Consider the following 19,302-nt stretch of genomic DNA (forward strand, 5'->3'; position numbering starts at 1 on the left):
GGTGGGGGTTGCTATTCTCAATGCTGTGGGGCCTGGAAAGAGCATGGTCTCAGGTGGGATCAGCCTGTTTCCAGATCCTGACTGTGGCCCTACCTCGCTGAATGACCTTGAGCAAGTCATTGCTCCCAGTATACTCCCTCCTCATCAAACTCTGAGGAAGCTCCATTTTTACAGCCCCATTTTACAGATGAGGAACTGACTCTCAAAAGCTTAAGTCCAAGGTCACATGGCTAATAAATGGCAGAACTAGGATTCAAGCTTAGGTCTGTCTGAATCTGTTCTTCCATCTCTGCCCAATTTCTCAAAGTGAGATGCTGGGATGTCCTGCATCAGGGCATCTGTTAGATTTCCAGATTTCTGGGCCCATCCCAGAACCTCCAGAGAGGTCTGAGGCTCAGGGTCCAGAGAGGGACTTGGGAATCTGCATGTTCAGCAAGTTTCCCAGATGATCCCAAAGCATGGTGGGGTTAGTGTGACCCACACAGCCCCTAAACACCCTTTGTCTTCCCTCCCAGCAATGACCAGGCACGTCTACGGGGAGGACACCTATGTTATCAGCTCTCTGTCTCCCCCCGAGGTGCCACCTGCATCATTGCCCCTGAGGAGGGCACCGTTCTAACAAGCTTCGCCATCTTCTGCAACACCTCCGCGGTCCTGGGCCCTCTGGAGTACTGCTTCTGTCTGGAATCAGGTACTGGCCAAGGCTAGGCTCCTCCCTCAGCACTCGGGCTCCTCCTTTCCCAGAACAGGGCCTGTCTCTCTCTGGAAGCTGCAAAGAATATGTTCCATGTATGAGAGAGGTTTGCAAGATGAAAATCCCATCCCCACTGCACAATACCCTGTCACCACAACCCAACCCAGGACAGCAGTAGGGCATCAGCAGGAGAGATGGGGTGAGCAGCCACACTGCATCTGTTCTCCAGTTTAGGGATGGTTGATCCTTGGAGAGCTCATATGCATCTTTGTCTCCTCCCAGTGGGTTTTGGCATTTTGGGACCCTCCCATGAGCTCTGAAAATATTCTAGTTAGATTGAAACTTTCTTCCAAACCTGGACATCAGGAGTGTTGCTGGGGCACTCTCCAATATTCAGCACTGAACACTATAAAGATATAAATTGAATGCCTTGACCAGGGAAAGGTGGACGTAAGCTAACCTGCGAGTGTGGTTTTTTCATGGGGTGTCCCTCTTCGGAGGCCAATGGCAATCAGATAGGTGTTCCAACCCAGATGCAGACCTCACACCTACCATATGCCCAGCTCACACCAGCTTTTCTAGGTGGATCTTTCACCACATCTTGAAGATGAGGAAATTGAGGCATGGAGCTGAAAAAAAGGTTCCAGAGACCATAACTTCTGAGAGGCAGTATGGTGTAGCGGGCCAAGAGCAGGCTCTGGAAGGAGACAGACTGACTTCAAATCCTGCCTCTGTTGCTTACACACACCTCCCGCACAGAGTTAGTTGTCTAAAGATGAAAAGGGTTCAGATAAGTCAAGTGTTAGAAGCTTTATAAGTGCTTACCCTTTATTCCCTCAATTAATGGCGTCCCATCATGGTCTCTGCCTCACTCCTCCACCCTCTCTCAGTCCCTGCTGAAGGTCCCACACTGGCCTCGTGACAGTAACCAAAGGTGGCATATGGAGACAGGTCTCTCTCCTTTCTCTCTCCTCTCTCTTCTCTTTCTACTCTCTCTTCTCTTTTTCCACTCTCTCCCCTCCCTTTCCTCCTTCTTTCCTCTCTCTCTCCTTTCTACACACTCCTGCGTTCTTTTCCAGGCGGCCACAGTGCCTCAGCTGCTCAAAGTTGTGGAGCCAGGACGTCCTCCTGCTGGGGAGACTGCCCAGGGGCCTTCCAGCCACACTGGCCACCCCCTCCATTTTCGTGTACACCAATAGGTAACCAACTGCACTGCAGGTCCCCAAGAAAGCCCGTCCCCTGACCTGGCTCATTCCACGCCCACATCCCAAGACCCTGTGGCAGGCAGAGCCCAGGAGACCAGCCTTGGAAGTAGGAGAAGTGACAGGACCTAGAAGTGGGAAGGGCTTCTCACTGAGAGATGGTCCCGGGGTTGGGTTGCCCTCTTGGATCCCAGAACAGTTTCCCAAAGCAGTATCCTGATCACACACAAGGTCAAAGATTATAAAGATGGGGTTGGGAGCCCATAATATCAGAAGTCAAGTGGATAGGGAAGATAAGCCTGGAGAAATGTCCACATCACAGCTCACTTATCCACTCAACAAAATATGTATTGACCACCAGCATGTTCCAGACCCTGCTTTAGGCACTAGGGGTACAGCAGTAAATGAAGCTGGCTAAAGCCCTGTCCTCATGGAGCCTCCAACCCAGTGCAGGGGTATTGGCTGCCTTTTACGCTGCTGCTACTGACACAAACATGCAGAACCATATAAGGGGATTGAAACAGAGCCGCCTATTCTGATGGTAACGCAGGCCTCAGCTCTTCCTCTGACACAGGCTCTCTCCTCTCTCCCGGCACCTCTGCTCTCACCTTATGGCCAGAATTCAGCCCCAGAGCTGGCAAGACTCCTCTGTGCACATTGCTGCTGCCAACTCTGCGACCTTCACCCTGCCTGCTGCCTCCTCCCTTGGCTTCATGCAGGACGGTCAGGAGCCCGTGGACATATGGGTAACAACAGTAATAACCTGCTTGGGAACAGCCCTTTACAGTTTGCAAACCACTTTCACAACATCTGCTCAGTTATGTTGCTTGATCACAGTCCTGTCAATTACCCAGTATTATGATGCCCATTTTACAGATGAGATTCAATGACTTGCCCAAGGCCACGAGCAAAGTGGGAGAGCTGGGATTCAGACCCAGGCCTTCTGACCCCCAAATCCAACTTTTTCCACTATGTTCTGGAATTTCTCCAGCAGCCTTGGCTCAATTAGTCATTGGAAATGGAGCTCTTCTAACTTCATTCCATAACTAGGAAATGGCAAACCAGGGCTCTTTTCCATTTCCAAATTAGTATGTACCTGACTCTTTGCTCCTTGAGCCCCATTGAAAGCAAACTTCTTTCTCTCAGAGACTTGTAAGCTTTGCTAGAAGAAAGGCTCAGACTATTGTACAGCCTAGTAACTGCTCAGCTATAGCCAATCTGGTTGGGTTGCCTATGCCCAGCTTTCTGAGTCTACAGCGCTGAAGGGTAGACACACACTAGGAAAAACAGCAGCAGCTAAAGGCAGGGACCCCATTTACCCCTAAGAGTGAGGGCTCCTTGTCCATCCCATCTTAAGATACCTCATAATTTCCATAGGGACCTTGTCACCTTCCAGCCTTTGGGGTCCTGGGAACAACACTCCTTGTTCTTGGTTCCAGATGATGAGTTTCCCAAAAAGCCCTTTCCCAGCCCAGTCACTTTGATGTCAGCGGAACTGTTGGGGGCCTCTCTCTGACCAGCTCTATGGACAGCTCATACCCATGAAGAATCTGTCAGAGAATATCGAGGTAGACATTCGGTGTGCTGTCAGAAGTCAGGTGGTACTTCTGCCTTTTCAACTTGGTTGGGACTAAAAGTTGGTTGGCTATGGAAAAAAATATATTAAAGAGGATAATCATTAAAAGTGATCCTTACCCTGCCCGGCCGGTGTGGCTCAGTGGTTGAGCGTTGACCCATGAACCAGAAGGTCACATGTTCTATTGATGACAAGAAATTGAGGTTCAGAGTGGTTTGTTGATTGGTTGGAGGTCCTAGAGCTGCTATAGGGCAGACCTCTCTGCCTCTCTGCCTGTGCTCCTAACTTGATTGACACTTTCAACAACACTACCACTAGTTCACAGGGCACCTTCATGCAAATTACAAAAAGTCTCTGCTCTTCCTGTGCAGCCGCAACCCTGAGCTGGGGTGCACAGCTTCATGACCATGGCAAGCTGAATAAAGACCCCAAGATGTCCATGTTCTCATCCCTGAGCCTGTGGATATGTCACCTAACATAGTGAAAGGGACTTTTGCAGATGTGACTTAAGTTAAAGATCTTAAGATGATCCTGGATTATCTGGATGGGCCCAATGTTATCACAGGTCCTTATAAAAGGGAGGCAGAGGGGGAGATGACTACAGAAGAAGAAAAGGCAATTTGATTACAGAAGCAAGAAGGCAGGTGATGGGAGGAAGGAGCTATGAGTCAAGGGGTGTAGGCAGCCTGCAGAAGTGGGAAAAGGCAAATAAGTGGATTCTCCCAGAGAGCCTCTGGAAGGAACCAGCCCTCCCAATGTTAGCTCTATGAAATGGATTTTGGACTTCTGGCCTCCAGAACTAGAAGATAACAAATTTGTGTTGTCTTAAGCCACCAAGTTTGTGGTCATTTGTTATAGCAGCTCTAGGAAACTAATCGAATGAGCAAAGCACAGAGTGGATTTCAGTTCCCCCAGTGCTCACCTTGCCCAGCTCTGCCCAGCAGCCCTGATGCTCACTGGCATTCCCACCCTGGCTCACCCCTGATTTGGTTGTTTCCGATGACAGATCCTGCTGCCTCGGTTTTCAGAGGACACAGCGAGCCAACCGTGTTGAATCTGACCAGTCCTGAAGCTCTGCGGGTGAATTTGACTTCAGGGGTGCAGCTTTGGGGATCCAGCTGCACTGGAGACCTGACATCCCACTCACACTCAGCCTGGGCTATGGCTACCACCCCAACAAGACCAGCTATGACGCCAAAGCTCACCTTCCACCAGTGGCTGCTCCAAGTAGTCACATCATCAGACCAGTTTCTCAAGCTGCTTCCTGGGAGTGTGAGCAGCTCAAAACTTGAGCATCAGAAGCCAAAGGGAAAAAAGAAAAAGAAAAAAAAACACTTGCTATATTAGGTGAGTACTTACTATATGCCCTGATAAGCACTCACAGAACTGACCTCATTGCAATCATCATAACCCTCAGGAATGTGAACTATTGAAATCTCCACTTTCCAGATAAGAGCAGAGACGTTAAGCAACTGGTCCAAAGTCACACATTCAAGAAGGACAGAGTCAGAATTTGAACCCTCGTCTGTTTGACTTGGCAGCCATGTTCTGTACACTAACTGGGAGTGCCTCATTTAAGCTCCTGGTCTCAGGAGGAGAGGGTACTACTAGCACATTGGGGAGACCATCAGGGTCAGCTTTCCTGGCAAATTACCTCAGTCCCCCTTTTCTATGATGTTAGCCAAGTCTCCTCTCCACAAGGCTTAGGCTGACTCTAAGCCCCATTTCCTGCAGATGGGCTGTCCACATGGAAACTGAGCCCAGAGGTCCTGCACTTTGGAGAAGGTGTCTACTATCTGACTGTGATCCCCGAGTCTGACCTGGAGCTGACCCCTGGCAGAGACCTCACAGTTGGTATCACCACCTTCCTTTCCCATTGTGTGTTTTGGGATGAGATCCAGGAAACTGGGGACAATTCTGGGTGCCAGGGAAGGAGGAGGAAGTGAAGAAGACAGAACAGCTTGGTGTGGTGTGTCCTGCTCCTTTAGGGTCCTGTTTTAGTGCCTCTGGTATACCATCAGCTCCTCCTTGGGGCCTTTGCATATGTGCCTGGGAATGTGCCCCCATTCCCCATTCAGTGAAGTTAACTCCTCCATCACATTCCACCTGAAATGTCACTTCCTCCAGGAACTTATCAATGCCCTGGTTAGCTCAGATTTCCTACTGTGAACACTCAGAGCACATAGGCCCGTCGCCTCCATGGACTAAGCAGAGTAGTAGTTCACATCCACTCAGATCACTGAACAATGTCTGTACCCTCAGTGCACTGGGAGTCACATGAGACAGGAACAATGTGCTTTGCTCACTGTTAGGAACAAATGACCACTGAACAAATGGACAAATGGCTGGGAAGCCCTGCTGACTCCGTTGCGGAGAGAGGCCAGAGTGTCATGTCCAAGGAGTCCCTTATTCTATGCCATGGTGCTGTGTTCCATGCTTTCTTGTGTTAGCTCATCAAATCTTCACAATAACCCTCTAAGGTAGTTGGTATTCACATTCTACAGATGGTAAAACAAAGGCTCAGGAAATTCAACAAAGGCTCAAGGTGACCTGGGATGAGTCACCCCGCCTCTTTGAGCTTTCCCATCTGGAAATGAGCACAAAGATACTTGTAGTTGTAGCCCTGAATCTCTCACCTAGTAGGTAGAAGAGCTGGGACTCAAACTCAGGTCTGTCTGCCTCCAGAGAATAAGCCTTAGCAATATGAGGCACTGTTTCTCCGGAGCCCAGCCCAGTCTCACTGAGCCCCTGGATGGCACGTGGCTCTATTAACTGCAATTAAATCCCTGTCTCGGGTCAGTTCAGCTCTGCTCCCTAGGAGGCAAGTGTGCTGGTAGCAGCTATTGGCTTTGATGCCATCAGAAGCCATCGCTGTGGCATCAGTATCCCCCTCCCCCCTTCTATGCTATTGTATATGCTGTTCTCTTCCCTGGAATGCCCTTCTTACCTACAATACCTATTCACCCTTCAATCTCCCACTCCACTGCCACTTTCTTCAAGGAGCTTCTCAGATGCCTGGAGTCTTCCTCTGTTGGATTTCCACAGCACTTCATATCCTCCCCAAGAACAGCAGCCTCCATTTCTAGCTCAAATTTATCACACATCTGTCTCCGCCTAGAGACCATAAATGCCTTATTTCATTTATTCTACAAATAGCTACCATGTGCCTGGCCAACTGGTGGGGGTATAATGGTGAGAAAAACCAGTGAGCTTTCAGTTTAGCAGAGGACACAGACAAGAAACTTATGGCACATGCCATGTCAAATTACACCAGTTACAAGTAGTGTAAGAAGTCAGGTTGCAACAGTCACAGAAGGGGACTCAGAGTGAGCTCCTTCCAGGTCTGTTTCTGCTGCCATGTCAACTCCTGCCCTGGCTTCCAGCTGCCACACATGGGGAGCTCCCAGAGCACCAGGAAGAGATGAGAGGACACTGAGATGGCCAAGGCACAGCAGGTTCCCCCACTTGCAACACAGGCCTTTGTTCCTTATGAACAATACCCTGGTTGTGTTGTGACCTCCTAGAGTCCTTGCTCCCAGAGGCTGTTTGATCCCCATGTTGCTGGCACAGAGTGCCCACTACAGGCTGCCCTCAGATGCCCGAGGCTCAGAATGTGTAGGGGCTGGCAGCAAGGGCTCCACCATTAAATAGACTTGGGTCCAATCCCACTTCATCAATTCTAGCAAGGTGACCTGGGATGAGTCACCCTGCCTCTTTGAGCTTTCCCATCTGGAAATGAGCACAAAGATACTTGTAGTTGGAGGCGGGAACTTAGATGAGATTAGGGGTATAAAGTACTTAAGTGTGTTGTCTGGCACACAGTGAGTGCTCCATAGATTAAAGAGATGGCTATGTTAGCCAATCTGAACATAGAGAAGACAAAACTGTACAAAGATCATATGTGAAAGTGTGTCACAGACCAAAAGTACCCAATATTGTGTACTTGCTGCTCATTATAGATAGATGTAAATACAGATACAGATATATTGAGGTCATTGAAGACCATAAATAAGTAAATGGGATCATCAAGTTTGCATGGAAAACCACCAATGAATCTTCTAAAAAGCTAAAAAAGGTTCCAAATCTATGGACTACAGACCTTGTCATGGGGTAAAGGCAGAAATATTGCAAGGGGTCTGAGAGCCATACTAAAGGCACAACTACTATTGCAAGAGGATGCACAGATTAATTTCAAATTTTTAAAGAGGTCCTCATGCTAGAAAAGGTTGAGAAAGTGGCTTTTCCTTCCTCTCCCCGGGAGTCTTATGAAAACCCAGAATGGCAAAGATCTTAGACATAAATCAGATCTGGTCCCAGGGCTCTCAGCATTGAGATGGTCTTGTTACTGGCACCTGCTTGGGTTTCTTCTCTGAAATTAGCCCCACCCCTTCCTGGTGTGCCAAGTGTTCCCATAAGCCCCACAGCTGTATGCCAAATGCTCTAGCCAGAATTGGGAAACAGTGACAAAAACAACAGAGCACACAAGGGACTAAGACCCATGTGAAATCCATTAATGAACAGTTGGTGCCATGCCTTTGCTGGGTGGCTTATTTAAGGAAAAGGGGGCATGTTTGGGATATGGCAGATTCTTCCTTACCAGGCATTGAGCAGAGTACTTTCTGCATGCCAGTGTTTTCTGCTTCCTCTTACCTTCACCCTGTGGTGGACTCTGAAATGAAAAGGTGGTTCTGGGTTGTGGGGTTGAATTAAATCCTCTTTGCCCACCAAATGGCCCTGGGGGAAGAATTCAAACTGGCCGAGGGCTTTAGGGAAGGCCTGCTTCTAAGTGCAGGGTATACATTAAGAGCACAGTTAGGGTCCCTGCCCCCACCCATTCCTGTCTCCCTGTCCCCAACCTCATTGTCCCATACCACATGGGACAGCGTGCCAAGCTCCATCCACATGCCCCACCCACTCAGGCTGATGATCCTGAGGAATAGATCAATTTGGGCCCTGGAAGCAGGGAATTCTGAGGTTCCAGGTCCCCAAGCCTCAGTTTAAAAGTGAAAGGGTAGGATAAGTCAAGTGAGGCACCAGGAGAGCAAAATTTAGAGAGGACTCATCCTCAGGGTCACCCAAGGCCTTTTCCTAGTCCTAGCTGGGTGGTATGTGCTGTGGTGGGAGTGTCTCCTCGGCCCCAACGCCTCGTCCTGTGTAGAGGGGCACAGCCCAAGGACAGCTAGAGTGGAACCCTTCTAAGGAGAAGCCCAGGACAAGGGCTCCAGGTGCCTAGAGCTAAGGAGGGGGGTCAAGTTTAGGGAATACTTTCCTGTGCTGAGACACCAGCTTAGAATGAAATATTTGCCCTTCCCTTTTCCTAGCATGGTTCCCCTAGTCTTGGTCTTCCTTTGCTGTTCAGTGTAAGACGTTCAGTTTGAAAAGCAGGAAAGTCCCTAGCAAACTGAGATGCATTGGTCATCCTGGATGTCCTCTCAGCACCTAGCCCATTGCCTGGCCTAGAATTAGCATTCAACAAATATCTGTACAATGAATGAGCATCGGGTGAGAGAATGGACTGGAATGATGCACACCAAAGTGTGATAATGGTTGTTTGTGGAGGGTGAAGGACAGAGGGGACTTCAGCTTGCCCTGCAATACTTATCTAAAAAAGGCAAAGCAGACTGACAAGGTGGACAGTTGCCCATTGAGAGTGATGGATGCAAAGATGTTTGCTAAAGGTAATATTCTACTCATTTTAAAATTATTTTTTAATTAAATTTTTAAAAACCCAAACAGAATCCTGAAGCTGGTCTCCCAACAGGCTCCCCAGCTCCTCCCCAGGACAGTGTCCACTTCTCATCGCTCTCCCTTGGGCTCGAGCCATTCAGGGATGTACTCGCATTGCCACCCGGGCCTCTTTGCGGTTGCAGGTGGGGCCACGAACCACTCCCTTCCAGACACACTGCCTCTGCAACCATCTTACCTTCTTTGGAAGTACATTCTTGGTGATGCCCAATGCCATTGATGTCCGCCAGACCAGAGAGCTCTTTGCCACCTTTGAGGACAATCCTGTGGTTGTGACTACCGTGGGCTGTCTCTTCGTGGCCTATGTATTGGTGGTGATCTGGACAAGGAAGAAGGATGCTCAGGATCAGGCCAAGGTGAGATGGTATAGCCCTAGGGCAGGGGTCCTCAAACTACGGCCCGCGGGCCACATGCAAATACAAATATTGTATTTGTTCCTGTTTTGTTTTTTTACTTCAAAATAAGATATGTGCAGTGTGCATAGGAATTTGTTCCTAGTTTTTTTTTAAACTATAGTCCGGCCCTCCAATGGTCTGAGGGACAGTGAACTGGCCCCCTGTTTAAAAAGTTTGAGGACCCCTGCCCTAGGGAATGGGAGGGAGAAGCAAGTGTGAACCCTTGCAGGAGCTCCAGGGAATGGAGCCCAGATGGGAGGCCAAGAGGCTAGATGCAAATCTAGGCCTTGGCCCCTGTAATCATCTCAGGCAAGCCAGCCCCCAGCCTCTTTATCTGTAAAAATGTTCTTTTTCATAAAATTATCACAAGGATTATGATACTGATCATTTATTGAGGATTTACTATATACTAGGCATTACCCCATTTAATACTCACAATAGCCCTAAGAAGAAGGTACCGAGTTGAGGGTCCCCAAGACCACCCTAAAGTTCAATGATTTGCTAGTAGGACTCACAGAACCCCAGAAAAGCTGTTATGCTCATGATTATGGTTTATCACAGTGAAAGGATACAGATTAAAACCAGTAAAGGGAAGGGTCCATGGGAGATCAGGCAAGAGCTTTCAGTTGCCCTCTCCCAGTGGAATTGTACGGGACAATGATGTGTGACAATATGTGCAAAGTATTGCCATCAAGAAAAGTTTACCTAAACTTTGGTGTCTAGGGTTTAATTGGGGTCAGTCACATAGGTATGGAGTGCGCACATGACTGACTTTCCTTACATAGTCTCCAATAAACCACCCCACTCCTGCCCAGGGTCAAATGATACAGCATGGCTAAAAGCCCGCACCATAAATCACATTGTTAGCATAGACTACCTGCTGTGGCCCATGGCCCCAGGTATTGAAAGACACACTTATAATACTGGATCTTCTGTGGAGTTATAGATTATCTTTCAGAATCTGGACAAAAGCCAGTCCTTTCTTTGAAATGTGCAGGGTTTGGACAACCCAAGCTTGCTGAGTTCCCCCTTTACTGCACAATACCTCTATCATCTTACAGAGGAGGCAACCAAGGATCAGAGAGCACAATTAACTGGTCAAGAGCTACCCTCCCGGGAGGCAGAATTCAAACCTTGAACTCGGATAATAAATCAGGTCTGAGGATAGAAACAAGATCAAACAACAAATTGTGCAACAAATTACAACAAAGTTCTGATTATTTTTCCAATATATGCTCCATGTCTGACACATAGTGAGCCTCCAATAAATATCTGTGAGTGAGTGAGCACATAAATGAACACTAGTATGCAGGTGCAAAGCTCTGAAACATTTCCATTCTCTGCCCTCTCCCCACATAGCAACACCTCTTGGATGTTAAGATGATATGGCACTTAAGATAAATAGCTGCAGCATGTATACTGCTGTCTTTGATTCACTCAAAGGATTAAACATTAATACTTTAAGTGCTTAGCTGTAGGTTGATTCCCACAAGGCAGAGTCTGAGATGGAGTTTAGCATGCAAGGTGTTTATCAAGGAATGCCCGGGATCAGCCCATGGGAAGACAGGGAAGGAGACAGGATGAGTAGAGGGAGAAGCTAAGCTGAAATTCCTGACTGCCCTGCTGACCCAGAGAGAACTCCAGAGCTCTCCAGAGCTCTCCAGAATTGGGTTGAGATGCCCAAGTCTTGATCACACCTGGGCACCACATCAATCTGCCATTGAATGTTGGCCTCCCCAGGGGTTGCATGACCTCAACAGAGGTGGTTCTTGCATCCCTGACAACAGCACCTCAGCAACTGGGGCAACATGCCCTCCCTTGACAGATATGAGCAGCTCATCACAGCTTTTGAAAATATTTTTTATTTTTTGCTTAACCACCTTAACATTCATTCCTTTTAAAATCCCTTAAAGGCATAATATGGTTATCAAATGCTACAACAAATTATATATAAACAGAGTTTGTATCGTTCACCAGATTAAACATTCTCAGCTTAATAATGCCAAGTTCATTTCCTGACTACTTTGGGTCATATTTAATAACAAATGTATTTTGTACTTTTTCTTTTAAAAGTGTTTGTTTTTCCCTGTTCTCACCTGATGGAGTACGTAAATAGCATACATAATTTTGCTTCCCCCCTTTAATTGTCACTGTTGGCTGCTGTGAAGTGGAAAAACCCACTGAGCAGTGCCCTCCTGTCTTAATCCTTCTGTCCAGGTGAAGGTCACAGTGCTGGAGGACAATGATCCCTTTGCCCAGTACCACAACCTGGTGACAGTCTACACTGGACATCGGAGAGGGGCAGCTACTTCCTCAAAGGTACCTGACCATTCAAGGTGGCTCAATCAGCATGTGCCACTCAGCAAAGTGCTTGCCAGTCCATTGTTGGGTTACTTTAGCAGAGTGGATTTGGCGCTGTACAGTGTATGTTTCTTGTTGTTTTTTTTATCTCTGCTTTTTGTTTTTTATAGAAAACTTTTTGTCAAATAAAATATCACCCCAAGTCCTAATATTTAAAAAGAAAAAGGAGTTGGTTAATGGAGAGTTAGAGTCTAGTATAGTGCCACTGGTCATCTCTCTTATCCCTATCAAGGAATAACTCAGTTAGTTGGTTACCTGCATGCAAATTTGCTCACATATGAAGAACAGTCAATAAAATGATCAATGAATACAGGGAAAAGAGAATTTATAAGAGAGAGGGGAGAAAGGAAAGAGAAAAAATGCCCACCATTTGAAAACAATGAGTCTTAAATTATATTTTTTAGGTAAACTGATTAGCTGGCATCTAGCTAAGAGGTCAAACTGAGCCTTGAGGTCCTTGAACAGGCTGACTGAACTATTTCACTTATTTATGGATTCTCTGGAATCCTTGAACATTTAGCTGTGGGGCATACAGCAGGTTGTCTCTGTGATGTCTCAGCATCTTTAGTTAAGTCTGCCCTCCCTACACCATATCCCTCATCAGATACATTATCCCTTGCAGCAGCCTCCAAGGTTCCTTTACCAAAACTGAGGGCTCCAAGGAACACAGGTTGAGAACCATTGGCATTTTTAGTCTGTCCTTATTTTACCAAAATTGACATTAGGCTTCATTAGCGTCGGGCATTTATCTGTTTACTTTTTATTTTTTAGCCTTATTATTTATTTTTATTTTTTAAAAATTGTTTATTTTTACTTATTGCTGTGTCTTAGGTCTTCAACCAGCTGTCTAAAACAGAGTAAGTGCTCAATAACTATCTGTTAAATTAATGTAGGATTCAAAACAAAAAGTAGGATTCAATTTTATCCATCTCATGAAATAACCATCTCATTTCTGTTTGACACTGAAAAGTCCTTAACAGGAAGTAAAACCTGTGATGCATAGGCCATTTCTCTTTGTGGAGAGTTGCAGTCGCATTTCAATCTGATACAGTTTTAGTCTGATTTCCCCTAGCACAGAAAATTAGGCATGCCCATCAGCATCACCTGGATAGCTTTAGGAAAACACAGATTCCTGGGCCCTATCCCTAAATATTCCTACTTGGTAGGTATGCAGCAAGGCCTGGTTATTTTCAACATAGGGGGCACTCATTCATTCATGTCTCAATGCCAGGCCCTCTGGGAGACACTGGGAATATAACTGTTAGGGGGAAACCAGTTCCTGCTCTACAGCCCTTACAAATAAATATATGGGAAGTTTAAAAAGGCCACCGGACATGAATATAGATAGTATCACCCCAAATCTTCATACAACTAAAATATAACCAGGCAGGTCCAACATGGGAGGAGAAGAGAGGATGAAAGGGTCATGCTTGCTGGTTTTCCTTGTGTTTGTTTGTTTGTTACATTTCCAGTGAAATACTGTCAGTGGGGCTTGGTTACCATGTGAAGCTGGCCGCTCTGGTCTCTGGATTTCAGGTGACTATAACCCTGTATGGCCTGGATGGAGAGAGTGAGCCCCACCACCTGTCAGACCCTGACATTCCAGTTTTTGAACGAGGAGGAGTGAATGTCTTCTCACTCTCCACCCTGTTCCCCCTGGGGGAACTGAGGAGCCTGCGGCTGTGGCATGACAACTCAGGGGACCGGCCATCCTGGTGAGTAGGGTTGAGCAAACCACAAGAACCTACTGAGCCCTAGGCCAGGGCTGGGCACTGTGCACTTGCTGCCTTGCTGATCCTCACAGGCCTCTGAAAGACACATGGAATGGATTCCTATTTCACAGGAAAATGAGTGTCAGAAAGGACCACCAGAAGATAAACAATCCAATCAAAAAATGGGCAAAGGACCTAAATAGACACTTTCCGAAAGAGGACATACAAAAGGCCAAGAGAAATATGAAAACATGCTCAAAGTCACTAATTATCTGAGAGATGCAAATCAAAACAACAATGAGGTATCATCTCACACCTGTCAGAATGGCTATCATCAACAAATCAACAAATGACAAGTGCTGGAGAGGATGCGGAGAAAAGGGAATATTTGTGCACTGCTGGTGGGAATGCAGACTGGTGCAGCCACTATGGAAGACAGTATGGAGTTTCCTCAAAAAGTTAAAAATGGAACTCCCATTTGACCCAGTAATCCCACTTCAAGGAATATATCCCAAGAAACCAGAAACACCAATCAAAAAGGATATATATGTACCCCTATGTTCATAGCAGCACAATTTACCATAGCTAAGATTTGGAAACAACCTAAGTGCCCATCAGCAGATGAATGGATTAGAAAACTGTGGTACATCTACACAATGGAATACTATGCTGCTGTAAAAAAGAAGGAATTCTTACCATTTACAACAGCATGGATGGAACTGGAGAGCATTATGCTAAGTGAAATAAGCCAGTCAATGAAAGAAAAATACCACATGATTTCACTCATTTATGGATAATAAAGACCATTATAAACTGATGAATAAAAATAGATACAGAGGCAGAGCAGCATCGAACAGACTGTCAAACTACAGCGGGAAGGCCGGGGAGGGTTGCGGGGGGTGGGGGTGGGGGGGTAAGAGATCAACCGAAGGACTTATATGCACGCATATAAGCATAACCAATGGACACAGACACTGGGGGGTAGGGGAGGCCGGGGGGATGTCAAGGGGGGGAAAAAAAGGAGACATATGTAATACTCTTTGTAATACTTTAAGCAATAAAACAAAATTTAAAATAAATAAATAAATTTTAAAAAACACATATATAATTACATATTGTTTTTGTGATTAATCACTATGCTTTAATTATGTTCAATTTGTAACAATGAAAATATATCCTGCATATCAGATATTTACATTACGATTCATAACAATAGCAAAATTACAGTTATGAAGTAGCAACAAAAATAATTTTATGGTTGGGGGTCACCACAACATGAGGAACTGTATTAAAGGGTCACGGCATTAGGAAGGTTGAGAACCACTGGCCTAGACCAAAGGTAATTTTGCCCTGTTTTAACATTCCAAAGGATAGAGGAGTAGGATGTGCAAGGCAGTTCCTCTGGGATGGTAACTCTGACTCAATTTTGAAGTGGTTCTGCTGATATTATTTTTACAATATGTATACTGGGTAGAATATAGAATAGCCCTTTGAAGTGGGTACAAGGTATAGAAGAGAAAATTGAGGGTCTAAGAAGTCAGGGAGCTTGGCTAAGGTCAACAAGCTTGGCCAAGGTCACTCAGCTAACGGGGTGGAGTTGGATTTGAACTTGAACCTTAGTGGGTGGTGTCACCTGACTATATCCACTTTCTATTACAGCTCCCTGAGATCAAGCAAGCCCCCTCGAGGCCTGCCCTGGTGGTGTGTCCTGGTGGGCTGGCTCCTGGTAGCCGCCACCAGCGGTGTGGCAGCCTTCTTCACCATGCTATATGGTTTGCACTACGGGAAGACGAGCTCCCTCAAGTGGCTCATCTCCATGGCTGTCTCCTTTGTAGAGAGTGTGTTTGTCACCCAGCCCCTGAAGGTCAGGACCCCTTACTTTCTCTCCTGCCAGCTGCCTTGTTCTAACTTCAGCTGTTCCTTCATCTATTTGTTCAACAAAACTGCATGGAACACCACCTCTGTGCAGGTCCCAGGGCAGGAACAATAATGAAGATGAGTACCATGATGACCCAAGCTTTTGGCCACTCACCCTGGGCCAGGCTTAGTGGTTTACTGAGATGCTGGCATTTCATCATCACAATCACCCTCAGGAAGGACCTTGCCTCCATTTTATAGATGAGAAAACCTGAAGTTAGAAGTTAAGGTCAGCCTTAGCTGGTTTGGCTCAGTGGATAGAGCATCGGCCTTCAGACCAAAGGGTCCCAGGTTTGATTCTAGTCAAGAGCATGTACCTTGGTTGCAGGTTCCTCCCTGGCCCAGGCCCTGGTCAGGGCTCATGCAGGAGGCAACCAATTGATGTGTTTCTCTCACATCAATGTTTCTCTCTGTCTTTCCCTCTCTTCCACTCACCCTAAAAATTAATGGAAAAATATCCTTGGGTGAGGATTAACAAAAAGAAAAATATCATAGAAAGGATATTTTTTTTAAAAAAAGAAGAAGGTAAGGTCATCCAGCCAGTGAGGCTCAATGGTTAAGTGTAAACCTATGAATCAAGAGGTCATGGTTTGATTCCCAGTCAGGGCACATGCCTAGGTTGTGGGCGCAATCTCCAGTAGGCAGGGTACAGGAGGCAGCCGATCAATGATTCTCTCTCATTGAAGTTTCTATCTTTCCCTCTCCTTTCCTCTCTCTGAAATCATAAAAGCACTAGAAAAGAAGAAGTAGTAGTAGTAGTAGTTAAGATCATAAGCATCCTGCCCTAGACTACATACATAAATAGGAATAACACCAAATTTCCTCAATTCTAAGATGCTTTTACTTGTAAAACAGGCCAGCAATTTACAGGAATTTGACCTTCAGATAAAAACCCAAGTCAACTATTGGAAGATGCAATCCTATTTCTGAAATGTAAAGTTACTGTCAGAGTAGAAGAAATACTGAGCCCTGGCCTCGAGTTCGAGGTCACAGCTTTCCCTGGAAAAAAATCAGGTGGTAGGAGTACTGTGTGTGGGGTTAGGGGAAGCTAAAGAAAGGAGGGGGCATTTTCAGTGAATCTTTATGCCTGTGAGACTCACCAAATCCCCTACCCCATTTCCTCCCCTTGGCCCTCTGCCTTGTCATGAACAGCCTTTGTCAGAAGATTTCAACAGTTCCTGATACCTCCCCCAACGTAGTCTGAGAATTTTAAGAACAGAGTCCTGGGCCTTTCTGTTTCTAATCAAACCACACAATCCTATTATGCTTGTGTACTGTGGTACTGCTGGGGAGGAATAAACTTTCCTCTACCCTCAAGATGCTTTCAGCTGGTCTAAGAGTTAAATCTACGTGAGACAGATTAACAAGAGGAAATAACCAAATTTAATACACACATATGAATGGGAACCTGATATACATGAAGGAGTCAGAGAACCCACATACATGAGAGGTTCAAAGACAGAGAGGGAAAATGAGATATTTATGACACTCTGAGCTAAGAATCACCTTGGGGCTTCAGAGGGGAGGAAGGTCATTGCAGGATGATAACAGCAGGTGTTCAGCAATTAGTTTACCTTGCCCTACAAATAGGTCATAAAAACTGTAATAACTCTTACTATAGGCAAGGTCCCTAATTTAAATTACTTAAGAGAGAGGTAAAAATTGCTCATGAGCTTGCAGGGCCTTGATTCCCTCAACTCAAAACAATTCACATGCCAAAGAAACTTATTGGAGAGGCCTGTTCTGAATCCTTACATCAGAGATAGTATAAGGGCTAATCACTTAATACAGGAAGAAAGGGAAGAGGGAAGCTTAACTCACCACACTGGAGTATAAGCCAGGTGCATGCAAGCCCTGGCCCTCACCCTTCATAAACATGTGCCCTCTCTACAGAGGATGGGCTAGTTCCTACCTGACTTCCCCAGAGTATGGCTCCTGGGACAAGGATATAAAAGTGGCCCCAGTCCCACCGTCTCTCAGACCAGTAGTTGATAGTTTCCAACTTGGGCTTGGGGTTCACCATGGGTATTTTCCAGGTGCTGGGGTTTGCTGCCTTCTTTGCACTGGTCTTAAAGAGCGTGGAGGACGAAGAGGAACCTATGGCCTTTCTCCCGGGATATTTGTCCAGCCCAGGTAATGGTGCAGGCAGGGGCCTGGAATCTGACAAAGCTGAGAAAGCCCTAGAGAGCCCAACCACTGGGTGAGTGGTCCAGGCCTCAGATCTTTGTGCCCCATCTGCTCTTCTCCCCTGACTGGTGAAACATCCCCAAACCATCCAGAATAAGTGACTCCATTGTCGCTTGAGCAATCTTATTCCTTCTCTACGGGGCCTTTCTATCTGACACCTAAGCATGACTCCTTGGCCATTCGAGGCACATCTGGGGCCATGCTCTGTGCTATCATTCTCTGTGTAATCTCAATCAAGCAGCTTTCTTCTCCAAGGCTCAGCTCCCTGGTCTTTAGAATGGAAAAACACACACACACACACATACACAAAAGCATGTGGGTGGGCTGCAAAGATTGCTATAAGTTAGAATTCTAGGAAAAGGATCTGCAAACCATAGCCAGGGGCCCGAATCTAGCCCAACCCCTATTTTTGTAGTTTTACTAGAACATAGTCAAGATGAGCCCTGTTGGAGGAGCCCCATGACCAGACCCCTTCCCCCAACCTGATTTCTCACTTCCCAATAGAAACTCCTGAGGGTGCTGACAATAAGAGAATTACAAAAGCAAACAAGCAAACAGAACAGCATCAACACTCTTATAGTCTATGCAGTTATCTTGAGCTTCAGGGAAAATAAAACAGGAACTAACAAAATCCCATGTATCTACATCATTATGAGGTATGGTTTTTACCCACACGGGCCTGTATTCTTCCATTCTAAATTAGGGTTTTGGCTTTGCAAATCCAAAGGTCCATTAAAATCTTCTTCCTAAGACAAGAGTAATTTTTCTCCAAGGAGAGGCCACCCTCCAGACTAATTAAATATTCATTAAGTCATTCCTTTGGCAATTATTCAGGGAGTACTTGCTGTGTGCCAGACAGTGTGATGGTCTGGGAACATAATTTATATGAAATCTACTTGTAATGTATAATTCATTGATTTTAGTAATTTATAGAGTTGTGCAACCATCACCACAATTAAGACTTGGAAAAGCTTCATCACCCCAGATTACCTCTTGCCCATTTGAAGTCAATCTCTACTCCCACCCCAGCCCCAGGCAACACAGCATTGACAAGATGGAACAGGTTGCTGCCCTCGCAATGAACAGCCCATGTGGGGAGACACATTAAATAATTAAATGCACAAGTAGACATATAAGTGTGAATTGTGATGAGAACTAGGTGTGGGAGAAGAAGAGAGAGCAGGCCTCTCTGCTGAGGTGGTACCTAAGCTGGCTCCTGGAAGATGGGGGCCAGGAGGGATTATACATTGGAAATGTGCAAAGGCCCTGAGGTGATATGCAGCTTGTCATTTTATAGCAATTATTGACAGTGTGGGTGAATCATTTGGGATTGTGGGGGGAGAATGGTTCAAGATGAGGGCAGAGAGGTGAGTGGGGAGCGGGTCACTCAAGGGCCTTGTAGGATCTGGATCAATGTTAGGGTTTCAAAGTGTTTTAAATAGGAGAGCAGCATGGCCTATTTGTGATTTTAGAAAGATTACTGTGGCTAATCTTGGAGAACAGAGGTATTATG

At 46.1% G+C, this 19,302-nt stretch overlaps 1 protein-coding gene across 1 annotated transcript in view; it reads left to right on the forward strand.

The window, feature by feature from the left end:
• The window catches only part of PKD1L2 (polycystin 1 like 2), a 61,617-nt gene that overhangs the window by 32,439 nt on the left and 9,876 nt on the right, over positions 1-19,302 (forward strand). The window contains 18 exon segments of the mRNA XM_023752549.1: positions 516-581; positions 584-703; positions 1,258-1,370; positions 1,774-1,808; positions 1,810-1,893; positions 2,516-2,642; positions 3,336-3,367; positions 3,369-3,418; positions 3,421-3,464; positions 4,479-4,500; positions 4,503-4,568; positions 4,571-4,699; positions 5,207-5,397; positions 9,340-9,573; positions 11,830-11,931; positions 13,510-13,688; positions 15,345-15,549; positions 17,639-17,735. Of these exon segments, the coding sequence (XP_023608317.1) occupies positions 516-581; positions 584-703; positions 1,258-1,370; positions 1,774-1,808; positions 1,810-1,893; positions 2,516-2,642; positions 3,336-3,367; positions 3,369-3,418; positions 3,421-3,464; positions 4,479-4,500; positions 4,503-4,568; positions 4,571-4,699; positions 5,207-5,397; positions 9,340-9,573; positions 11,830-11,931; positions 13,510-13,688; positions 15,345-15,549; positions 17,639-17,735 (1,896 nt within the window).

Source organism: Myotis lucifugus, unplaced genomic scaffold (assembly GCF_000147115.1).
Source record: "Myotis lucifugus unplaced genomic scaffold, Myoluc2.0 scaffold_35, whole genome shotgun sequence".
Taxonomy (NCBI): Eukaryota; Metazoa; Chordata; class Mammalia; order Chiroptera; family Vespertilionidae; genus Myotis; species Myotis lucifugus.